This window comes from Corvus brachyrhynchos, unplaced genomic scaffold (genome assembly GCF_000691975.1).
Source record: "Corvus brachyrhynchos isolate BGI_N302 unplaced genomic scaffold, ASM69197v1 scaffold467, whole genome shotgun sequence".
Lineage (NCBI taxonomy): Eukaryota > Metazoa > Chordata > Aves > Passeriformes > Corvidae > Corvus > Corvus brachyrhynchos.
In genome coordinates this window covers 289,158-315,244 of record NW_008239309.1, presented here as the reverse complement: position 1 = coordinate 315,244, position 26,087 = coordinate 289,158, and the positions used below count along the sequence as shown (strand labels likewise).

General features: G+C 37.0%; 1 protein-coding gene across 1 annotated transcript in view; it reads right to left on the bottom strand.

The window, feature by feature from the left end:
* Positions 1-620: 620 nt before the first annotated feature.
* Positions 621-26,087, bottom strand: part of POC5 (POC5 centriolar protein) — a 29,362-nt gene continuing 3,895 nt past the window's right edge. The window contains exons 2-12 of the mRNA XM_017740703.1: positions 24,577-24,676; positions 20,364-20,511; positions 13,215-13,396; positions 12,658-12,834; positions 10,332-10,436; positions 9,442-9,621; positions 8,211-8,373; positions 4,369-4,487; positions 3,478-3,588; positions 2,455-2,631; positions 621-1,046 (exon numbers count right to left, since the gene is read on the bottom strand). Coding sequence (XP_017596192.1) covers positions 897-1,046; positions 2,455-2,631; positions 3,478-3,588; positions 4,369-4,487; positions 8,211-8,373; positions 9,442-9,621; positions 10,332-10,436; positions 12,658-12,834; positions 13,215-13,396; positions 20,364-20,511; positions 24,577-24,660 — 1,596 coding nt within the window. The 5' untranslated portion in view covers positions 24,661-24,676 and the 3' untranslated portion in view covers positions 621-896. The remainder of the gene's footprint in view (positions 1,047-2,454; positions 2,632-3,477; positions 3,589-4,368; positions 4,488-8,210; positions 8,374-9,441; positions 9,622-10,331; positions 10,437-12,657; positions 12,835-13,214; positions 13,397-20,363; positions 20,512-24,576; positions 24,677-26,087) is intronic.

Genomic DNA, 26,087 nt, shown 5'->3' with positions numbered 1-26,087 from the left:
TTTAAAGGTTTTCTTATTACTGAATATATTTAATATCTAAAAAATCATGTAAATGTCTATCTTTGTGATCTTCTTTATAATATAGCAATAGTTTTATCATGTAATGGAAGAACTGAATTGCCTTTTCTGTTTGCATTTAGCTAGCATTATTTTGCACTGAATCCTACTGTTTGTACGAAAAAGGTGATCTGTATCTTAGTTTGAAGTCTTACTCCAAAATGCCCACTTGTGTGCAACCTTCTTTGAGTTGGCTGCAGAGCGTCCCAGAAATACAAAGAACAGCCCGCTAAATCCTAAGGTTTTGGAATTGGGGATCTAACGTACAAATGCTTGGAATCCCTAAAGCATTCATCAAGTTCTGCAACATTAGCTTGGAAAATGAAACTGTTTAAGAATCTGATGGACTCGATACCTCACCTGGCCCAAGCTGGACCCTGGGTGTGGAGGATACGACCCTGCTGCTTTCCATTTAAACACACTGTTGTAGGATATAATTAAGGTGCATGTCAACTACGCTTAACTTGCATAAGCAGTTAAAAGTATTTCTAACAAAAATAAATTTAATTTTCTCTTGAACATAGATGTTAGTATCATTGGGATTAAACAAAAAGATTCAGACAAAAATTACATTGTATCCTTTATTTGAAAGTGTGCAAAAGATTCCTTAAATAAAAAGTGTTTGTCTTAATAATAAAAGTTCGGAGGTAGAACAACAGTTCAAGTTCTTTTGCCCCTCCAGACATTTATTATAAATGCACTTTTGCTTAAAAAAACCCTTTTTTTTTTAGAAAAGGGTAAAAACATGACATGTACTTTAGGCCTTACTGCATCAAATCTGAAAAGACTGGGAAGAGGTACCTTGATTAAAAACCCCTACCGGTGAGAAAGACAGTCAATCAGTCAACAACTTTTATTGACTGAACACTGGCATGGGTTTGGCCCTGAAGCACTCGCCCAGCTTGTCCTGCAGGTCTCGCAGTGGTAGAGCCGGAAGAATGAAGCACAGTTCGAGGATATTTAGCAGCAGTGGCTTGTGATATGGTTTGCTGAAAAGTAATCAGATACATCAAAACACTTAATGGCACAAAAAATTCCCATTAAAATAGCTCTAGGTGAGATGTAGTTTAGAAAGAAAGATATGCAATCCAGCAAACTGAAATACACTTATCAAAAAGGGAAAAATAAATGGTCATTTAACAGAAAGGGTAATTTCTTTTCCTTTCTTATCTGTAATACACTTTTCTGAATATAACGTGCTAAACTTCCAGTTAACTAATTATCTTGAGCTTTTATCACTTCAATCTTACTTCGAGGTTGGTTTGTTTCAGTTTTTTACCATACTGCTCACAATTTCCCCCTGTAGTGCTAATTTAATCATGCCAGCTTTACTTTTGAAGCTTAGTATTTGCCATGAGGCAGTCTCTGAAAGGTCTTTGAAAAGAAAAGGTTTTCCATTTTATCAAGAATTAATTTTCTGCCCATAAAACTAGCCACCTTAGTGTAACAAACAGCTGCTTTTAATCAAGGTAAACTCTCTCCCCTCTCAAATTAACTCAAGAGAAATACTTGACTTCCACTTAGGTTTTTATTTGCAGAAAGGGTATACAGCGTATATCTCTAGGGCTGTCACACTTACTACATTTTTAGAAATCAGTGTTTGTTACAGTAGTTCAGGTGCATTCCTTGTCACACTAGTCACAAAATCTGAATCCAGAAATTGTTCTTAATGAAGTAATTACCACACTGAATCTCTAATCTCCTACGAATATACAGTTTAAGTATTACTTTCTGCTTAATAGCCCAAATTCTTGAAAGCCATGTGCAGTGTGCCACAGGGCTGTGAGTCATGGCAGGAAATGGGGGCCTTTTCTGCTTTTGGTACTGCCATGCAGTGGTTGGGAGGTTGGGAGGAGACAGAGCCAGGACAGGTGACCCCAACTGACCAAAGGGATATTCCAGACCCTGTGGCACCATGCTCAGTTTATAAAGGAGGGAATGAAGGAGGAATGTTTGGAGTGATTTGAGTTTTGTCTTCCCAAGTAACCATTATGTGTGATGGGGCCCTGCTCTCCTGGAATGGCTGAACACCTGCCTGCCCATGGGAAGCAGTGAATGAATTCCTTGTTTTGCTTTGTTTGTGTGCACAGCCTTTGCTTTCCCTATTAAACTGTCTTCTTCTCAACACATGAGTTTTCCAGCTCTCACCCTTCCAATTTTCTCCCTGATCTTTCTGGTGGGGGAGTGAGTGAGTGGCTGCCTGGGGCTTGGCTGCTGGCTGGGGTTAAACATCTCCTCACCAGTGCCTTCTACACATAGACAGTAAGTACTGTTTGCTATTTTCAACAGGCCTCAAGTCTGAGCTTTGTCTAATACCTCTTCACAAGGTAATTTTTCTTCAAACTATTACCAGATGTGTTGTAATAAAAATACTGTAAGAAGCATAATCTGATTTACCTGAGTGACCGGATGATGTTTCTCAACAATGACTGAACTCATGGGTGGAGCAACTCCCATCACTGCTAAACTCCCAGAAGCTCTGGATCTTTGTCCCATATCAGCTCGGCCTGTGATTCGAGCAGTGATTGTTCTTCCTGCTTTCTGTTGTGCAGATGTTATTACTTTTGCCATGGGCTATAAATAAATCAAGTATTAATTGGTAAAAAATTTTAAACATAATATTTACAATACTCTAGTATTTCTGCTCAGTTTTATCTGCCACATGCCTAAATGGAACTTGTGATGATGCAGGTAATCCAGTTACATTACACAGGACTGAATTTGCTCCACCTGGCTGCAGCCAGGATGACTCAATTTTTTTCGACTCCTAAGAATGAGACAGCATTTCAAGCAAATGACTTCTGTCCTGAGGGAAGTAAGACTAATTTGACAAAAATCAAGCAGCATGGATAGTTTAGCTTTGCTCACTGACTGCATGCTTGAGTGACAGCTGAAGGTACTTCTGCCACTGTGGAAATCCTTTCTAGCAATGACAGAACAGAAAATAAAAAAGCTCCCATGTGTACAATAATGCATCTTTCTCTGACAGCTGATAGCAACCTGTATCAAGTGCTAGAAAAGGAGGGCAGTTTAGCACTAAGCATAGAAAACGGAATGACAGAAATTTCAAACAGCAGTAGAACAAGACAAAGCACTTTCCATAACAAAAAGTTATCAAGTCAAACACTGATTGTTCCTGTTGCACTATAGCGAAGTGTACATGCACTCTCCTATTCCTCATTTTGCCACACTGCCCTACCTACAAAAAGAATTTAAAACTGTTCCTAGCATAAATGGATTTATGTGACACAAATGAGCACTTGCAAGCTAGTGTCTTCGTACTGCCACGTAAACTCTATGGCAGTGCCCTCAACTACATACCTGTGTTGCTCTGAGAAATGCACAAATAACAATATCCAAACTAATATTTGTTATGAATATGCCTTAAAAGAAGAAAAGAAGTTAATTTTAGCACATTACCAGTTTTTGAATTGATGTCACACCAGATCCTGCTGTGCTACTGATGATTCCTGGAGAATCAGCATCTAGCCTGGTCTCAGGAGTGCTTCCATGAGCCAGGTGGCTAGAAAACTGTGAAATGAAACCAGAGTTTACAAAGAATGAGTGCTACTTTCTAAAAAATACAATTTTACTCCTTAGATAGTCAGTTTTTTTACTATCCCAATTACCCTTTTAATTGTAATATCTTTGCAGATATCTTACCTCTAGTGTTACTGTTAATTGTCTAATTTAAAATTACTTGTCTAAAAATAGTAGAAATTGTGTGAATAACATTTGTCACTATTAGAATTAAAAATCAGGAGAGAGGCATGCACATCATCTCTGTTCTAACCTACTCTCCAACATGATACTGTTTTACAGTGGCAAAGTTTTCAGGATGGCTCCAGGGCAGCTCCAAAACAACCATGCCACTAGATGATGATCTGGCTAAGTTGGTATGATAGGACAATAAGGTGAGTTCCCTCAATGTCTGTATGTGTTACCCCCCTAAAAAAGAAGTTTTAAGTCAATCCAACTTTTCATCTTTTCAGAGTACATTAAATTCAGAGGTTTTTTTTAAAAAAAACCTCTTAACAGCTTTTTTCCAGAGAGAACCTTAGAGAACAAATTATGCTTATTGTAGTGACCTTGTCTTCATTAGTTTAATGCATTTTCACTAAAATAAAAAAAAAGCTTAATGAAAGTACAGCAAGCCACAGCAGCTGTGTCCAAGTCACTTCATTTTCACAGCGCAGTCTGAACACACCTGCAGGTTTCCTTTTAGACTTGGACTTTCTTCAAAAAAGCCCAAACCAAGGAGTTTCTTTTTTGTCACTAGCAAATACAATTCTGTTCCAGCTACATGCTTACCATGCCTTCCATCTGAAGAGAAGCTGCTGGTGGAGGTGGTGGTGAGGGTGGATTATACTGTGAAGGAGGTGGCCTTCCTGCATCAGTGGGAGCATTATCATTTCTCCTGCTTCCTGTATCTATTATTAAAAACAAAAAGTAATGGGATCAGCACATAATCTAGCTAACCCTAAGGGGTAGGGATATGGGGGAAGATAAATTACAATAAAAATTTTAGTATTTCTTTGGGATTTTGTGTAATAGAATAAAAAAGATCAGGCTGTTCTTTATAGAGGTAGGTAGGTAGGCAGAATAACATTCCTGTATTTTACCCATCTTTCAGTCCCATTTACCTACTGCAGTCTGAAAAAATATTTTTTTAACAATTCAGCGCTTTGTCTCACTACATATCTCCACTCCTTCATTTTGGAGACTGTCTTGGGGCGACCTTATGATGTGTATCCCATATCGCTGCCCTATGCCCAGAAATTAATTCTTGTGCCTTTCTATGCCTCTAAACTGAGCCTGAGAGGGGGAAGAAAAACCAGCAAATTTTTCAAAGCAGTCTGCAGCTTGTTCAAGGTCACACAGAGATAGCGACTTTTTTTTTTTCAGCTGTGGCAGGGAAGCGAGGAAGCACCCGGCTTGCTGCTTTCCAGTCAGCTTTTGGCCAGTTGTTTCAGTTTCTTTTTTCTCCGGAGAGAGACTGAGAGTTGGACTTTGCTTTTCTTTCCCTGGAATTTCGGATTTTCTCCCTTTTCTACTGGACTGCTTCAACCTCAGAGCACATTGGGAGGACTTTCCACCGGGCACAGAGGGCCTGGCCCTGGGCCAAGCCCCAGCTCCAAGGAGACCAAAGGGAGGACTTGAACACTTTCCCAGGTTTTATTCTCCACAGTGACAGATTTTATTATTTAGCATTATTATCCTTTTTCCATGTGTTTGGTAAATAAATAGTTTTTTCTCCTTCACTTTCCTTCGAGGAAAATTTATTTTTCCCAAAGCTGGTGTGGGGAGGGGTGGCTGTGCCTTCTCTCAGAGGATATATTTCTAAATTTGGCCAAACCAGTACAAAGAGGAAAACACAAAGGTCATACTGGACTTCTGAGAGCACAAGATCCTTAAGGGGGCTTACTGGTAGTAAAATAAAATGTTACACATTAGCAGCAGCATCTCATCCCCATATATAACTGCTGGACAGTGGCCTCATCCTGGCTGGGACAATCTACAGGCACCCTATAGCTCTCGTGTCCCTGTGAGGGTAGGCTGGGTAAGCTTAAGCTTGAACAAAATCCATCTGGGATACTTTTATCTTAAAATGCAGACACTGGGGATGCCAGATCTGCAGACATAAGCCCAGTCTCTTTTCCAAGCAGTTCCAGCCTTTTCCTTTTAGAATACAGACTTTATTAAAGGAAGAAGAGAGAGGTATTCTTATTTACTCTCCTATTTCTGAAGCAGCTGATGCCAGCAGGAGTTCCAGGATGAGAGAAATTTGCTCATTCCAGGGACTAGAGTGACACCGTGTGGTAATTGTGTTTGGTTTTTTTCATTCTTAGCTGAAATATGGAGGAAAAATAAAAGGAATGTGCTTCAAATCTGTGCAATACTTGTAGATGTCAAGAGTAAAAGAATGCCAAAATATACATTTCTTACATATCTATGTATGTACACACACATTAAGCTTAAGCACAGACAGGACCAATACACAGTTATAGACTAGTCAGATCTGATCTATGCTACTGAAGAAAAACAGTGTTAGGATTTTTATAAGCAAAAAGTTATGAATTTTTTGGCTTCAGTGTTCTTCTAAATACATAAAAAGGTTAAAATAATCTTGATATATTATTAATTAAAAAGAAAGTCAGCAAATTAGGCAGATAACATTTACACCATCAACACTGACACTAAATATTATGAAGCCATTAAGGCTGTGATACATGCACACTACTAATAAATGCAGTATAATGATATACGATATGTATGTTATCTGTATATTGTGTGTATATTAATTGTACGTTAAAATAACCTAATAATAAATTTGTAAAGGGGTGAAATTCTGCTTTTATATACAATGACAGTAGGTGGCACTGCAGTGTTCATATAAATTTATAATTGCTGACTGATTCTGGCACATGAAGTTTTGATACCCACAGATTAAACGACCAGCAACAAATCACAATAATCTTCTCTGATGTTTGCAGTCTTCCGATGTCCTGATCACTGTTCTACCTGATCAAGAATGCAGATCAATGGTTGTTCAACCATATTAAATAATTATGTAACTAACTTCATTAAAACCACCATCTGGCTGTAGCAAAAAAAACATAGTAAGCCTAGGGCAGGGGAGAATGTGGTACAAGAGGTGGTGGAAGATGATGACCTGCTTAGGACTGAAACACAGTCTGTGAGATGTTATGAAGCCTGATTAAAAAGCATAATAGCAGATACACAAAAAAATAAGTTATGGGTAGCCTAACATCCAGTACAGCAAAATCTTTAGGTCTTGTTCTGGTGTAGAGTATCAGTTCCAGCTTCTTAGTAAAAATCAAGCAAAATCTTTGGTCCATGAAACTCAGGGGTTGGTCACAACTATTCTAGAGCTCAGTTTTCTTCATTTCCTTACTACTTACCCTCATTTTTATAGGTCTACAGAAACAATGCTTTCACATGAGTCAGTTACCCTTCATTATCAGGGAGACCTGTTGTCTGTTGCATGTTTTTTGAAAACAATAAACAAATAAAGGATAAAGCTTCAAGATAGAACAGTTCTTAATTAGTACACAATGAAAAAGAAGTACCTGGGAAATGCCCTGTAATTTTATTCCCAAACTCAGTATCTTAAAGAAATCATTCATTCTTAACAGTCTACAAATACTGATCCTATGTTTTTACTAGCACACAGCTACTACACTTAGCTAATGTCATATTAAGTTCCTAAGCAACTACACAAATACCACTTATGTTCAACAGGCTTAGACAGCTGCTCAGGTAAGTATCCTCTTACATTTTCTTCAGGTTACTATTTCCTCTTCCTAGCTACATTTTTTGGTGAAGAATTTTTCTGAAGTAGTTCAGAAACTTCTGTGTAAGACTGTTAAATTTAGCAACTGAAGTTACTTGTCTAAGGCTATTAACCACTGCTGCCAGTACAGCTGGTTGTTGAGCCACATGCATAGCTGTGACACTCCTGCTAGCACAGCTATTTTCTCTTTAACGTAGGTTGCTGCACCAGCACGATTAGGTTCCCACTGCTACAGATTGTCTCACTCTGAGGGGGTGATTTCATTACATCATTAAGCATGTGCAGCTCTTCCCTGTGTAGCTACACGGGTTTTACGAGTATGCTGCTGCTAAAAATAGACTGGTGTTTCCTGTTCTGGCACAGAGTTACAACTAAATACAGAACATGAGAGATTTGCTTGCCCTTTTTACATTCAAAAGCAAGATTAAAAAAGAAGGGAGAGCTGGGTAAAGCTGATTCATTGCACACTGAGATTCCAGAGCATAAAGGAATTTTCAGAATTTTGTCTTCACTGCTCCATAACCTGGTGTTTTGTTTGCCACCTTTGACTTCTTGTTCTGCCTTCAGCTGCAGGTTACTACTCTCTCAGCAATGTGGGATGAAGAGAACACATTCCTACTTTTAGCTACAGCAGTACGAAGTTCAGCATCAGAGTATTTCTCAACATATTCAACAGGACATTTTAAAGCAATAAAAGTTTAATAAACTCTGTATTGCCACAGACTCTCAAATGAAAAAAAAAGAGAAAAGAAACTCCATTAAAACAAACAAAAAATCCCAAACAAATCCAACAAAAATGCACACACACAACCAGATTAAAGCTGCTATTCATACTGACCAGGATCTGGCCTACTGTCCTTGCTTTGAAACATGGACATTGCTTCCAGATTCAAAGCACATACACCACGCATAAAGGCTTTCTTCATGGTGTCTTCATAGTGATCTCTTTCACTGTGCAGTCGCAGAATCTCAGCTTTCCTCTGTTCCAAAGCAGCAGTTAGCTACGAAACAGAATGAGGAAACAGCTCTCTCTTACTTCTGAATGCAAACTACATATTCATCAATTAACTTTAAAAATTATTTACTATATTTACAAAGGTATTTTCACTTAAAAATCTCTGCTTCACTGGAGATGAAAAGCTCACTGCAGTTTCTCTGTAATACAGCACAATATTAGTACTAGAACATATCAAGGACAAGACTGTATTCAAAACCCTACCTAAGCAGAAATGTATCTTGCAAGCTTTTGTCTTTTAGAAGTTGGCATCTGGGCACAACTGCAGAAACATGGGCTCATTCAACAGAAGAGCGAGTGTTCTCAGACAATTTAAATATAGGGTAAATTTTCATCACCAATCTCTCTTCTCTAGATACTGTAAAAAACTAAAAATGCTGAGAAAAGAACAGAGCAAGTTGCTACTTATGGTTTTTGTGCTGTTAAGACACATTTGGTAAGCCTGTTCTTAAAGTTCAAGGTTTAATTTCTTGCTGAAATACAAAACTCTTAAAAGTTGTATTTTAAAACTGATTACTTAGCATGTACCAATGCATATGTTGACAATCTCATCTTAAGATCTGAAAATTCTTTAAGAAGCTTAATTGGCAAGGTGAAGAAAAATCAAACTTAATTTCAGCCTTTAACAGAGTAGCTATTACAGAAAAAAAAAAAATTCTACTCATCATGACCATTCGTAATAAGAATGGTCTTCTATTCCCACTGTCTTCTTTATTAAGACCTCAAAATGCATAGCCCATATTAACAGGAAGCTGTTAGAAAACTAATGGTGTTCCCACCGGTAGGCAAACAGAGATTTGCCTCGTTTGAAGAAAGTCCAGTTTATTTCATCTGTGCATGCAGATAGGCAACATTTTATATCAGATGCAGGGAAACAAAGTCACATCTGAAAACGTAACAGAGATCTTAGATCCATTCAGATCTTCTTGCATACTTGGGAGCTCTGTTCTGCTGGAAAATACTCATGTTTGTTAGGTTTTCTGAGAAAGAGATACTTTGGAGGGACAGGAATTGGGAGTGAAGGAGCAAAAGAAGGGAAAAAAATTGATTTTACCTCTGCAATTTTGGCTTCATAATCATTGGTCAGCTGAACACACACATCTTCTGCCCTTAACTGACAGGCTCTTGCTACTTTGTCTTTCCATCTTACTTCACTAGCAGAGCGCCATGCTGCCCACACTTTCTTCATCAAAGCCGTCCGGAAATGTCTGTCCGCTAGGCTATTTGCATACTCCTTAGGAAGTAAATACAACCATATCACACAAAAGTTCAGGGATGATAAAATCTCAGTACTCCAGTGTGGATGATTGTCTTACAGCTTATTACACAGACCACAGTAGGAACTCCTTAACTGAGTTACAGGTCCTGCAGTGAAGCGTTACACAAGCAGTGTCAGCAGCTCAGTGTTGCCTCTGCACACGTGCCATGGCACATTCCTGACCCCAACACAAGAAACTGTGTTTGTGAACTCCTAGGCTACACACAACAGTGGTCTTACTGTTAGTTTAATGACACTCAAACAACCTCATGCATGCGGTGTAAGCAGGCATGTGTGAAGCCATTTGATGGGTATGTGCACATTTGGATTCACTGCAGGAATCACAAAAAATATGCAGTTACAAAGATTGCAGATAGTTAGCATAAAACACCTTTTGAATAAATTTACACTTCAGGATTGTTTAAAAACTACTTTGAAACAACTCTACTATTCTACTCTATTTCAATACAGTCAGCAGACAATGGTTTTTTTTCCCCATTCCAGAGAGTATTCTGACAGCAAGGTTCGTTTTAGAGCTGATCTTTCCAAACTGTTATTTGACACTGTCAAACACATCAAAATAGAAACACCGTAATTTCTTCAAACTGTAACAGGAACTGCAGCAGCTCTGACTCTTTTGAGTTCAGAGTTTTAATTTTCATTGCATTCTTATTTTGTGCACATACTTCTTGTTTGGTTTTAACATGCTGAATCCGCCACATCGTAAACGTTCTCATCAACTCTACTCGCTCCTTTTGCTTCTCTAATGCTTGGGTCAAGTTAGTAATTACCTGCAAAAATATTAACACTATTTCAATAGCTATGATCATTGTAAGGTCAAATAGAATGTACTTTATGTCTCAATTATTTTTCACTTGAAGCACTTGCTTTTAATGGATGCTTTCTACTGAAACTTCCCCTTACTCTAATCAAGTAAGAAACAATCAGAGTTCAAACCAGAAGTAAAATTCTTGTGGCTTCAACACTCAGATTGTGGCACTTCCATTGTGTAGTTTTAGGAGAAGTTCAACTGAATTGCTATTTCCTCCTACATTTGCTGGTTTCTGAGCTACTTTCTCATAATTAAATGTTACTGTAGCATAACATCAGAAAATTATTTCAAAGAAAATTTTTAAAAATCAGAAACATTTATATTAGAAGATTTTTCACTTGTCGGAACAGAATAAACAAGCCAAGTAGTTGCTACAAACTAGAAAAATCTTATTAAGAATTGTTACTCTCTTTAGAAGTTCTCATGAAAGATATTATATAGGCTTATAGCAACTAAAACATTTGAGAGGCAAGATGTCCTACTGGACAGAGACTGCAACTGGGGGCTTTTACCAGCAATCTCTAAATTTAATGAGTACACATAAAGCTGAGGTTCCCCAATTAAAAATTAAGCCAGATATGATGCAAATTTGGTACACCAAATCTCAATATTTCTCTATATTTCTGCCTAACTTCTTAAGCTAGACTCTGCCATCAGTCACACATGAGCAACTCCAATGGTCAACAGCGACCTATCATGGGACTTTGGGGAATAATGTAAAGTTACTTTAACTACTGCATAAAGATTGTTGAGAACAACTTTTTATGATATTACATGCTAATGCTAACATATGTTAACATTATATTGCATTTGTTACAAGTAGTAATCATTGAACATACATTAATGAAATGAATGATACCTAAAATTAAAACAGAAAGCAAATTAAATAGATATATTAATTACTTTCATTGAAAAAGTGTCATATACTAACATAAAAGTCAATTTTCGATGCTGCGTACATGCTGACACACACCAGAAGCCTTAGCCTAGGTCTGTTTTTGTTAATTAGGATATTTTTGCAAATAAAAAGCATTTGAGATTTACAATGTGAAATAAGAATTTATAATACTTGTAATGTTTGTGAGGCTGATGGACTTTGGTTTATATCCATATCAGGATACAGCAGTTTTGACCACTATGGAGTGATATATGGAAGCATGGAAGCACTGCCACCTTCCATTCAGGTGGTAGCAATAGTAATTTTCTATTCAAATGATTTTTTTCTTAGAAACAGAACTACAAAATTGGCTGAAGAAATAATTTCTTTGGCAGCAGAAAAAAAATTAGAGCTTTCAAGATATCATTGAGAATTATGGCACATTAAATACAACTGACATACAATGATAGCCAACAGAATTAGATGTTAGAAATGTATATGCTGAAATAGCCATGTACATAGGTACTAGTTACATTGTACAAGACTAATCCTGTTCATGTAATGTTACAACATTCATATTTGCTTGGTCTGTAAGATTAGTCTGTTTTCCAAATGGACACAGAACATCATCTCCATTCATATTTTAACTCCCGCAATGTATGTTTTTTGAAAATGTCAGTAGGAATTACAAATTCAAACTCCATTAAATGTTCTCAAGTACTAGGTTAAATGTTCAGGGTAGCAGTAAGAAGACTCAATTATGTTATGTGATTGCAAAACTGCCAAGATTTTATATCCACTTTCACAGTACTAGTTAATTTTGAAGTTGTTTACATCGTTGATAGCAGGAAAGTGTAAATCAGAGACTCCAAATGTCCAATCTTAAGAATATGTATAAATGTAGAATTCCTAAGAATCCTAAAATAGAGGCTCTTCAACACTTCGGAGACTGCTGCCCATGCCCATTTAAAATTGAGGAAAACCGATCTAATAATTGAAAATTTAGAGGCTTTTAAAGTGTAGGAGCTAAAAGACTCACCTAAGCCCGTGTGATCTTCATGAAATAAATAAGAAACGAGTAGATTCTAGATTTAAGAAGCAAACAATGCAAAGTATGCACATATAATGTGCATTCATTTTTAGTACAGACAACCCTTTTAGCAACAACGATTATTTTTCTACTATACAGTGTGAATGTATTATTTACTTCTCCATGTTACTTGCTTCAAAAATATTTTGTTCAAAGAGATGGTCCAGAAAATTTAGTGTGGATATTTTTAAACAGAGTATGAAAACAGAGTACCTCATCTTTCCTGCTAATAGAGATTTCATAAGTATGAAGTAACTCCTTCAGGTTTTCCATCTCATTCTGCAGTTGTTTCACATGTGCGGCATGTTTCTCTTTCTCTTGTCTCATTTGAAGCTTGTGATGTTGAATCAAATTAAGTTTCCAATTTTTCAGTTCAGTCAGAATATTTGCCTGAAAAGTTCAAAGGATGACAGTAACGCAATTAGTTTAAATGATTCCCTCCTCCCTATTATTTTAATCTTAAAATACTTAGCAATTAAGGAGACACAAATATTTACAGTGATACCTTCATTACATAGGCCGTTTACAGCTATAAATATTACCAGACACACTGAAGTATTGAATCATGATATCAGAACATCCCTAATGGAGACAGTTATTCCGAAGTTTTTGAAACAATATATTCTATGCTATATATGTTTATGCGCAATATGCAACAACAAGAAGAAATACCATTCTCCCAGCAATCACACTGCAATTTCTCCTGCACTCACTCTACAATACAATGATATCCATGAATGATTTTTAAGGATTCCATACAATATAAATACCTTAAGACTTCCACTCCAGAGATCAAGTATATTTTCTACTTGAGTGAGTTTTTCCTCTGGTGAAGTTAATTCAGTCACTGAGGTTTTGCTGACTTCTCCTGGACCATGTATGGACCCTTGTGAAGAACTTGCTTCTGAAAGAGCAGGCTGTTCCATATGGGCCTGCTTCATTGATGTTGAGACTAAAAATGAAACAAGACAATAAGGACTGACACTCTGGAAAGGCTAACTGGTCCGCATTCTGGATGGAAGTCAGAAGCCAGGCAGTGGTGAAAAGGAAATACAATATTTATGACATCAGAAACCTCCTTTCACCACATAAGAAAAGCAACCCAATTCAAATACACGCTTCCTGGACACAAATATATTTAAACTGACGATCCTATTGTAACATTAGTAAATTCAAAAGTGCCGCTCCTGTAAAATACAGTATCTTAATATAAGTTAATTTGAAAGAAAATGATCACAGCAAGCACCAAAAATACAGACAGAAACAACACCTCTAAGTAAAGGGCTCTTGACAATTAATATCTCAGGTCAAAAATATACTAACTTTTGCCTTTTTCCTTAATGAGTCTGTAAATGCCTGAGATCTGTGGTGCTGCCTAGCAAATTCACAAAGGAGCCTGTGGATATATTTCCATGTTAATATGTACCTGCATCCATTTTTCTTAAAGCCTTCAATTTGTTCATCTAATTAGACCTTAAGCAATCTGAGAAAGGAATTATCTACCATGAACTTATATAATGCCTTACACAGTAAGTCCTCACTTTGAAGATTTGTGGCTAGCTACCACTACAAATTAAAGTTAATCCCTGCCCAAAAGCTAATAGGCATACATTTGAGCTGAAAATAAAGTTAATACTTAAGTAAACTTGGGAAATAAAATATTGGTTTATATTTAGTTATTCCTTACAGAAAATTTATTTGAGTCGACAACTGAATAAAAAAAAAAGTAAAGAAGAGGTATTAGTAGATTCCTGTTAATAACAACAAAGAGGACAACTTCAAAAGAATACTCCCTTCTTTTCACAAACAGAGGAAACCACCAACATTTTAGTCTTCACTTCTGAAAACAAATATTGTCTGATGGGTCTGATTTTTTGGTTCAACCTAGAAGAGGTAAGTTTAACTGTCACAAAGCAGTATCTTCAGTGGACACTAGAAAAGTATGTTTCTAATTTATTCAAGGCAGAGCCTGATGGTTGATACTCTTTCACAGCTATTTTCACTGTTAAGTCTCCTGTCCCAAGGAAATGAGAAGAGCTGTCTGGCCAATACTCCCTGCCACAAAACTACTACACTCGTACTCCAGAACAAGAAGGAAACAAGGAAGAACTGTGATGCAGAAGCAGTTACAATTGCTTTTTGGTATTTCTCCCAAGGTAATACACAACCACACATCATAAAATTAACATCAGCTTGAGCTAAATAAGTCCCATCTAACACACTATTTCTATAGACTAAATGTCCTGTCCTATCACAGAAGCAAAAGGCCATACACAGATTATTCCCCATCACAGACTATATTAAAATCAGGCTTTAGCTTTTTTTCAGTTTCTCTTGAAAATGACAGAAGTATTGCTTAGGTAGTGGCAGAATTTGAATACTTGTTGCTTGTAAAAATCTCCCAAATATGTGACATGCCAGACAGATGATTCAGATTACTTGAAATGCATCTAATTTATGTGATGAAGAACCTGCTTGGCATCTGACAATAAAATTATCTGGCACTGTTACCATTGTTAAATATTCCCAGTTCTGTCCTTCACCACTTTTCCCCTTTCCTGCATGCTACTCCTTCCTTCAGTTGTGACATGAAATGCATGAAGCTTTATTTCTATTTTTAAACTTTTACTACTTGGTTAGATTACGCGGATATCCAACCTACACAGCACAGTTTGTAAGATACTTTCCTAAAAAATAAACCAAACAAACCCAACAGAACAAAATGTAACCAATAAAAACAGGATATTAAAATAGACTGACAACTGCCATAGTCTGAGAATCACAGCATTACTAGTTCATCACTCTCTTCTCCTTAATTCTCCCTAGGAACAGATTATCCTAACATAGCTTTAATTTCTCTCATTTACCATAGGATGTATCATATCTTCATTGAATCCACCAAGTGTATCTGTTACAGGTTTATATGATCATGTTATGGAATTCATCTTGGCCTTCCAGCATTGCTATAATTTTCTAGTTGTACACATATTAATTTAATTCTTATTTCTAATGCTCTCCTTCTGTCTGTTCCTTCCATAGAATTATATGATGTTGTTCGGTTACAGTTTGCTAAGGCATGAGGGATATTGGAACCATTTGGATATGGTAAGTATAGAAATGTACTTTAATAATAATCTCCACATGCATTTACTGCAACATATCTCTAGACAGAAATAATGAAATCAGCTTTTTATCCAGATGTCTGTTACTACTGTTGGGTTTTTCTGTGTTGGTCTAGTATCTGACTTTTCCTGCTTTTATTAAGTAAATAAGCTCTGACAGACTGTTCTCACACGTGACATGCTATCAGTGGCCCAAGCTGAGCACAGCAATTTGCTGAAATGTTGTAAGAAGTCTAATGGATTTATGTTGAGGACTGGCAGGCCTGAAGAGAAGGAATTTTTCCACTGTTTGGGTATGAGTCATCATTGCACATCTCTGCAAAAAATAATTTACTGCTCCAATCTTAGTAATTTTCAAATTTAATCAACTAAACTGGTAACAAGAACAGGAAATTAAGTTTTGTGTTTCAAAGTTTAAAAGCATTTGGACATTGAACTGAATTGAATAGTACAGCATGTTTATTTCAATTACTTTTCTTATTTGGCTGAAAGCTGTAAGGGAAGATACTATACTACTACTTAAATTTTCTGCAACAAATAGAGATTACTAGTAATCAGACTTCTACCATCATAATGGTAGCATCCAGACCAAAGAATACTTCATAAACAGAACTTCATTTCAGAAGGCATCACATGGCATTGGAAACTCTGTTGGTCCCAATAGCATCAAACGGAGAAGGGGAAAGCACATTGCAAAGTTGAGAAGCTCTGCAGAAGAGCAAACGTTCAAGTTTTAACTCCATGCTCAGCACAGATATTTGTTTTGGTTTACAGAGTTACAGAACACTAACCTAATAATTTATGATTTTGTTATTTTAACACAGTAGCAGCATTAGAGCCAAATGTCAAAAAGCCTGATTTTTAGTATGAACAAGCAAGTAATGCCAAAAGAACAATTAACCATCCTTCAGAAACAACCTGGTAAACAATCCCACCTGATCAGCATTAGAGGTATAGTATTAAACTTGAATTTAACTAGTTTTCTCACACTTCATTCAAAGTCTTGTTATTACTATCATAAAAAAAAGAAGGTATTCTGAGGCCATTAACATTGTGGCCTTCAATACACAATCACCATCAATCAGTACTAGTGATTATATAGAAGAGTTCAGGATTTTGATCAGATATTTTCCTAAGGGCTGAAACAATCTTTCCACAACTGGATTGTTTCAAGCTCTATCTCAAGGAGGTATGAGCCATCTCTCTCCCAGGCTGAGAAGACGTAGTGACATTTTGAACAGCAAACACATATATTGATAAAGTAGTAAAGGAAGCTTGTTTATAGCATGCAATTGATAGAAGCAGGATGAGCCCGTGTAAATATTCTTTTCTATTCTCTGGGAAGTTCAGAAGCAACTTCTTTACTGTTTTTAATAATTTTTTTCCCCATTTTGAAAATAACAGACAAATAGTATTTTGCAGGGTGCTGCCCTTTGCAAAGATAATAAATATGAGTGGTTCCTTGTAATGAGCAATACAACTCTTTTAATGACAACTACAATGCAAAATTTTTATCACCATCAAGTATAAGACTATTTCTTTACCCTGTCCCATGACAACTAACTAGAGCTTGCAAATGGCTATTCTGATTTGATAACAACAGGCATATTAAAAAGATAATGCTGTTTAAACATTTCAAGAGAAGCAACCAAGGGAATGGAATTTTGTCCTCTCACTTCTATGGCCATAAAAAGGACAAAGACCTGACAGGCTACATGTTTAGCCCCATTTAGTGGGTTGATGCTGGCTGGATGCCAGGCACCCACCAAAGCCGCTCTCTCACTCATCTCTGCAGCTGGACAGGGCAGACAAAATATAATGAAGGGTTCATGGGTTGAGATAAGGACCAGAAAAGATCACTCATCAAATACCGTCATGGGCAAAACAGGCTCTGGTTAGAGATATTGATTGAATTTATCACTAACAAAATCAGAGCAGGATGAGAGGTAAAATAAGACCTCAAAAACATCTTTCTCCCATCCCTCTCTCCTTCCCACCTCTACCGCCTCCCCCTGTGGCTCAGGGAGACAGGGAATGAGGGTTATATTGTTTCTCCCACTGCTCAGGGAGAGTCTTTCCCCTGCTCCAACATGTGGAGTCCCTCCCATGGGAGACAGTTCTCCATGCACTTCTCCAATGTGAGTCCATCCCATGGGCAACAGCTCTCTGTGAACTGCTGCAGTGTGGGTCACTCTTCCATGGGGTGCAGTCCTTCAAGGACAGGCTGCTCCAGTGTGGGTCTCCCATGGTGTCTCAAGTCCTACCAGGAAACCTGCTCCAGCATGGGCTTCTCTCTCCATGGGTCTGCAGGTCCCTGCAAGGACCCTGCTCCAGCGTGGGCTTGCCAAGGGGTCACAGCCTCCTCTGAAACATCCCCCTGCTCCAGCGTGGGTCTCCTCCATGGGCTGCGGGGGCACAGATGTGTCACCATGGTCTGCACCACAGGCTGCAGGGGAATCCCAGCTCCAGCGCCCGAGGCACCTCCTGTTCCTCCTTCAATGACCTTTGTAGTGGTTTCTCTCACACATTCTCACTCCGTTCTTCTGTGGTCACGATTAAAACTGTGCAAAACTTTTTTTTCTTCTCAAATCTCTTATCACAGAGGCATTACCAACATTTCAAATTGGCTCAGCCTTGGCCAGCTGCACTCCTGTCTTTTGGAGCTGCCAGAGACTGGCTCTGTCAGAAATGGAGGAAGCTTCCGGCAGCTTCTCACAGAAGCCATTTCTTTAGCACCCCCACTACTAAAGCCTGGCCAGGCAAACCCAATACACCCAAGGAAAAAAATTAAAAAGTAAGAGCATAACACCTCTGAAGGAGTTAAAGACAGACAGGAGACTGGGTGGCTAGCTACAATTTTCTCTTCAGACAAATATGATTGAAAATAGAATATACAGGTATGTACCAAAAGAGTGCACAAGTTTAGTGCTTTGATTATGATATTCTTTGTTATGAACAGCAGTATTATAAACCACAAAAATTCCCTTACAAAACAATATTCCACTCAAACTGGGACACAAAACTCTAAGCAGAGAGAGCACTGAGGACAATACCCAAATTAAAATTTGCTCCATAATATAATTCCACATAGCTGGGTTTGAATTTTTCTACTGCTCTTTTAAGAACAAAAACTCAGGCTGAGAAACAGTTCCAGCAGCTGACATTAACTGCTCTACAAACCAAGAGTTTTGCAAGTGTACCTGAATCCTGGCAATCTGTGACTTATAATGTGACTGATCAATAATGGAAGAACATTCAGAGGAGGTAAGCAATCTGTTCATGGAGCTCTGGGAAGAATACAGAGAGTGACCACAGCTGTTTTAAAGAAAGCTGAAGTTATCTCAACACAGGAAGGGGCTCTATTTGTTTTTCATAAAAGGCTGCACCAGTTGAGTGGATCAAATGGTTGTATAACTGGCCTTAGATAATTAAGAACTCTGAATGCATTTCTGTGCTAGCCAGACAAGCATGGCTTGACCCAACACAGTATAAAAACTAAGGAACCAGCAAAATGAACTTTTAACATAGCAATGGACTTGAGCTGCCTTCAACCCACACAGACTTTTGCAGAAACTGGGGACAGCTTGTGTCATGACAGTTCATATACAGAGACTGGCAACAGGAGTCACAGCTGCCCTGTGATCTGTGTACTGCAGACATTCCGCTCATGCCGTAATTGTTCATGTAAATCCAGCTCAGAATTTGGCTAGCACACAGCTCATGCTAAGGCCAGGTGTATCCTGGGAATGGTGCCATGAGGTCAAGACAAGAGCAGCAGGTACGTAGGACAAGATGGACAGAAAGGCTAAAGGTCATTATGCAGCTGCCATCACCTACAACTTGCCATCTCCTGCAGCCTTAATCCTTCCATACAGATTGTCTAGCAGTTGCTTCAGAATCTACAAATGTAAAGAAATAGTATTGACCAAACTTCCAAGTTGGAAGGTATAAATATGTCACTTGCTCCTCTAAACAGTAGAGATAAAGTCATTCACAAAGATTCTAAAAGAGAAGACAAAACCGAGGCTAACTATTTTTATAATTAAATAGAATGATAAAGAATAGAAGTTAAAGTCAATTTTTCCTGATTATACTTAACTTCCTAGAAAAGAAATAATGCAGGTGTGATTGTTCACTATTGCTTCTGAAGAAAAATTAACAGCAAAGCAAAATTCTCAATCAAAGCAAATTCTCGATCTAAATGCTAGTGACAGACGCAAACAACACATAATCACAAATATCAATGTTACTAATGCATCACAGTGAAGACACTAAGTTCAGAGTCTTAAATACCAAGCAGTAAAATAAAACTATAATAACATGATCGAACTAAAAAAGCAAGAATGACATTCATGTTGTGACATGCTCAGTCATTACACAAAGCCTTTTTAAGGTAATTCTCCCTTCCAAACAATCATTGTTTCAATACACATTTCTCCATCATGGCGGTACAAGTATCACAGGAAAACTAGCTGTGACCCATCAAATTTCAACGAAGTACATACTGTAACAAGGGTATCCCTTTTACCGTTATTACACCAACCAATTATTAAACATCTGCACCACAAAATACAAAGAACTGTCAGCATATCAATGCTGTCATCTAACAGTGATGTCAGAGAGAGAGAGAGAGAACACTTCAGGGAATATGCCTTCCTAAATTTCCTGTTGTGCAAAATGCAGAGGTACTACAGATGAGGCACATATATTTTTCAAACTGAAGCTATTAAAAAATGTAAGCCATAAAATTTGTATCATTGTTCTTGTAAGCTCAACACACAGCCTTGGGAATACTACCTGGAGTTTTATGGTGACTGGCATCATCAGTTAGCCTGGAAGCTCTGTCAGCTGGTCTCTGTTCTGAGGCAGGTTCTGGCAACTTTGAGACACACTGTTCAAACCTCGGAGTTACTATAGTATAACGAAACAGCTCTTCATATTCATCCTGTTGCAAAGGGGTGACAAAGAATTATAAAACTACAATTACATTTTTAAAAATTAGGCATATGTAAGAAGAAGTCCAAATTATTTTCTATAATTTTGAAAGGCTTTTTTATTATCGTGGTGAGAACTAAGAGGATTTCCCTTCAAGTTGCAAAAGTGAGCTGTTTTCCTACAGTAATTATAATAATTTAACTTTCTCTTGTTTAATGTTCACACTCCTTCTGATTACAACTAGATGCACTGTAATAGTTGCACAGAAAGACTCTGCCAGATACCAGAATTGGATACTATAACAGGCATCTAAAACAAAAACAGGAACTGGAAGAAAACTCCAGTTCCAGATCATGTAAGTTATTAATTGCCCAGTGTTATTTCTAATCACTACTACTAGTGCTTCAAAGAAAAGCATGTATTTTTATAGCCATGACAAAGATGCCACTGAACACAGTCACACTTCACATTCTGTAACATTACAATTTCTTTGGTGGAAGTTGCAAAGCCAATCATCAAAAGAGATTTGATTATACACAATTTTGTTTAGAGTAGCTATAATTATTCTCATATTAATTATTTAAAAAATTATACAGGTATATGGAATGTGTATATATAACTAAGAAAGTTATATTAAGAAGTTATAAACGTATCTAAGTAGTACGTGGCATTATACTATGCACCAAAGTAAGCCAATTAATATTTTTTTGATACCTCCTAATGAAACAGATTTTCAGGATGAAGGTATTTAGTGTTCATTGTGAAACTGTAAACAATCTGTATTATAGCTTAAACACACAATCCAGTAATTAATTAAACAAGTTCTAGTAGCAGTTACATACTAAAACCAATCAAATTTACTAATTAAAGATTTGGAAAACAATGCCCATTGGAAAATACTAAGCCAGGTCACAAGCAGTTATTTTTTCTTCACTTAGTATTATCGTATTAGTTCTGCTCAGTATCCTAACTAGGTCAAACCTCAGAAATCAAGTGTGAATTCAAAAATTAATTTCCCCTTCAACCCAGGGAAAGTTAGAGTGAAAACAATTAATGAAAGGTACCAATTACACGTAATATGTTTTTGAATCCAATAACTGAAAAGGATAATACTTTAAAACTTTCAGTGTAACTTCTATATTTTTGTGTGTTTCAATTAATTAGAGAATTTAGGAAGCTAGGATTGGCACATTTTAGACGAATTCTAGTTTCCATTGAAATGTCCATTTCCCATCTTCTAATCTATCATGTTCAAAGTAAAAGCCTAAATAAATGTATATGAAGCTATAGAATTACAAATACATGATGTATCTTTTGGATAAGCAAGTGTGTCACATTCCATGTAAAAGGTATATAGTTAGCTGCAAATCAACAAGTTACCAATTTTTCCATAGCTGTATCTTTCTAAATGTATGCAGTTTAGATTTTAGAAGATATCAAAAGAAGAAAACAGGTATCTTCTGATCTGTTATTCAATCAGGAACTACATGGAACCATACCAAACTCCCTGCAGCAAAATTTCAGCTGAGTAAAAAAGCCAATATTAGCCTTAACTAATATAAATTAAATGATTCTGCAGAAGATATCAGATCACACCTCTGTCTTCTTCAAAGAGATCATTTAACCAAATAGCACTGTAAAACCGATTCTTCCCCATAAACAAGTTAGTTCTCAGACAGAGCTGATCCAGCTGCTTCCATGATTATTTTAGTCAATTCAAAGGACATAGTAGGTTAGATACCAGATGCAAGTTCGTGGCAGTTGTAACCAGAAGCTTAGGCACACGAAAAAAATAATCCTGGAGACGGCAGTGGGAATATGTAGGGATTTTTTTTATCTTAAACACACCATAACAAGCACGCTACAACTGGAATGCAATATCGACCAGTACACTTAAAATAAAACCATAATAAAATAAAGTCAACAATATATCTTTGGTTTACTACCTTGGTTCTGCTTTAAACAAAACGTTCAAGCTGTTTTGTCAACTGCAAACAATTCTGTTCATGTATAAAATTAGAGGAATATAGTTCTATGACCTGAAGGTCAGTGGAGTTTTGACCGTTTAATGCCTTTGTTTTGTAGAAGTAAATGCAGTGATGCAATGAACAAATGGCACCAAAAAAAAATCAGACTTGTTTGATAAATTTTTTTCTTTTTTTAAATAAAAATATACAGGTACTACAAAGAATTGAAGTCAAGGTTACTAAACAATATGACAAGAACAGATTGAATGGATAAAGTCTTGCAAAACCCAACTATAAGTAATGGGAATTCTCTAAGAGCCAGTGGATCTCTTTGTAAGGAAAAGTAATAATCTGGTTTCTATTTAAAAGCAACACATTATCAAAAAGGCCCAATCAAACAAAACTGAACAGACCTTCCAAAATTATCTAAAAGGAGTAGAGTACCCTGTCAACATTCCAATTGATCAGCTGTTACCCCAGGGTTCTTCTTTTTCAACAGTTACAAACTCCTACTGGGGGTAGTTTTGGGCTTGTCTAGTTTGCAGAAAAGAAGGCTGAGGGGCCTCTTTGCTTTCTACAGCTTCCTGAGTGGGGGAAGTGAGAGGAGATGCCCATCTCTTCTCCCTGGGATCCAGTGACAGGATGCATGGGAATGGTTCAAAATTGTGTCAGGGGAGGATCAGATTTGATGTTAGGAAGCATTTCTTCACTGAGGGCCAACAAACACTGGAATGGGCTTCCTAGGGAGAGTGGTTGATGTTGCGAGCCTGTCAGTGTTTAAGAGGCATTTGGACAACGCCCTCTAATAACATGCTTTAACTTTTGGTCAGTCACAAAACAGTCAGAGGCAGTTTCTCCAATTATTGGTGTAGGTCACTTCCAACTGGAACTATTCTACTACTCTAGGCATGTTCTCATTCGCAAAACAGTCATTCATTAGTTAAGTTTATCATTTTCTACAAGGTGGCCTTGGAACCTCCGTGATAATCAACCAGATCATAACAGAAAATTCTGGTCCTTCAAAATTTGTAGCATGATGTTTTTTCTTGTTCTCTGACTACAAAAAGCATTGGAAACACAGATGCATTACTATTCTTAAACAAAGATTACGAAAACTTATCCATGAGATGAGCACAAATAGAAAAGTATATGAGCTGCAGAAATGAATTGCCTCTAAAGATGTAGTTTTAAAGGTACAAGTCAATCCACATAGTAAAAAAAGAAAGAAGAAAACCCCTCAACTAAACAGTGCTGCTGCTGTATATGCCCATTTCACCAGGTGACAAATGAGGAGATACATTTCTACAGGGCAACTAGCAAAACATGTTATTGTCAAAACTGTCCTGGTTTGGACTGTATTCGACCAAAGAAAAAAAACACACAACCCACTGTTCAAATAGGAATAACCAATTATTAAATGATGCGAATCTGCTGCTTTTAAAATAATAACACAAAGACTTTATCCAATACCATTGCATTCTCTTGAAAGAACAATGAGCACAGAAACAGAAACCCCCCAGTATTATAGTTACAGCATATCCTGACCTATTTGACACAAAAAGTAAAAAAAAAAAAAAACAAAAAACCAAAAAGCAGTCATTTCCTTTCTGTGATTAACTTGGCCATAGTACTACTCCAAGGGAAATAAATTCATTTAAAAAATTCAGTTCTTACAACATCATGGGGGAAGCCTAAAATATAGTTACCCTTCATCTCTCAAAAATAATGGGTTTCTATCCTACTGTGTCAAATTCTGGCATCTTCATAAGACTTAACACAAATGAAGAATAACACTTGGAAAAAAAGGTAAGAAAACTACCTATTTTACTTGCAGCTGATCAAACTCTTAAGTTTAGATAAGAATTTTTACATAAATTTCTTGTGAAATGCACAAAAGTGGAATCTAAATGAACATACTGTAATGTCTTTTTTTTGGTGGTCTACTTTGTTTCTTTACATTAACATTTTTATTATTTTCCTGTGTATGTAAAATACAAAAAAGATGCACAATCAGAGTTAGAGTTAGAGTTAGTTAGAGTTCCTTGTAGTTATCCTTTGCCAAATGAAATGCCATGACTGTAAATCAAATGATATTGCCTCTTTCCTACCTGAGGATCTGAAGAAACAGAACTGTCCTGAACAGAGTCTTTTGGCAAAACTGGACTTGTGCTTTTCTCCTCATCAGATGACATTCTGCACAAAGTAAGTCTATAAAACAGTAGAAGCTGAACTTCATTTTTTGGTTTCAGTACATAAACACATACTCATCAACATTTTCCCCAGAAACAGAGATTCTGTTGTAACAACTGGATCAATGCCCATTTTGTGCACTAAACTGATTGAATAGTCTCATTATATAATGCTAGGCAGGAAACTGCCTGATCCAAAGCACACTCAAAATCATGCAAATACTTTCATTAACTTATAAGAAAACCCCAAGGAAAGACCCCAAAGCAACGATGTCAGTTATTGCAGTTAGAGATACCCTCCTGTGTCAATCCCTCATTTTATTCACACAGTATTGTTTTTGAGCTTTTCAGGCTGTTTCAGTACAAAATTCCTACAGAGCAACATAAGAATGCATAATGTGCCCACTCACTAGACAACCTCAACCATAGCCCAAGATGAGATGATGCCCTGAACACTACTGTTCAATACCCTGAAGCCTAGTGGTCAACATCAGTCTCCCACCACCTTATTTGACTTAAAGGCCCAGGAAGATAAACAGATATGGAAGGATAAGTAATACCTTAGGTTCAATAAATGTCAATAATTCCAGCAATTTTGAAGCAAGACAGTGAGGCATTCTTTGAGTACTTGGGAAGTAGGCGATGGTGAAGAATTGATAAGAAGCTTGAAGACTTTGTGAAAGATATATGTATCTTTTAATATACTACAGCCTTGAATAGGTCCTTCAGAGAAGGACTGAAGCTCTTGTGATAAGACTTGACGGAACAAGGGGAAAAGGACTCTAAAGGATATAGGGGGGAGGAAAAGATGAAAGAAATTACAAAATGAGGGGAAACTGAATATAAAGCAAGGTGAATTTGTTAATGAATGAATGACAGAGTGATACAGGTGCCTGACACACATGAAAGACAATCAGACAGACTGAGCAGGGAGTTGTCAGGAGAGAAGGCATACCACCGTAAATAACCAGAGGAACTGTCTTACTGTACATTGTAGCAAACAATTTGCAAGGAAAATTTATTTTCAGAGAGATCTTTACAACTGTCAATTATAATATTCTCAGTTGTTTTTTAAACAGATGCATTTTCTGACAGAAATGTAAATTTTAAATTGCTAGTTGTGCTGTCATTAAACTGGCAGGAATATCCTTCTTAAACACAATCAATGTTTCTCAAAGTATCAAAAACCCCATGTAGCTCTCTATATAGGAATACAGATAGACATTAACTATCCTTTTGCTCTTTGAACTATTCTAGACACTGATTCTTCCTGCACCACAAAAGTTCTCTCTGCCACAGCTATTTTTACACCTTTCAGAATGGCAAGCTCATTTCTGTGTTGATGATGGATGTCTTAAAAACAGTATAAAGACAATTTCAAATGATGAGATTTCCTGCAGCTCAAGGTTCAAAAGACATGACTACCATCT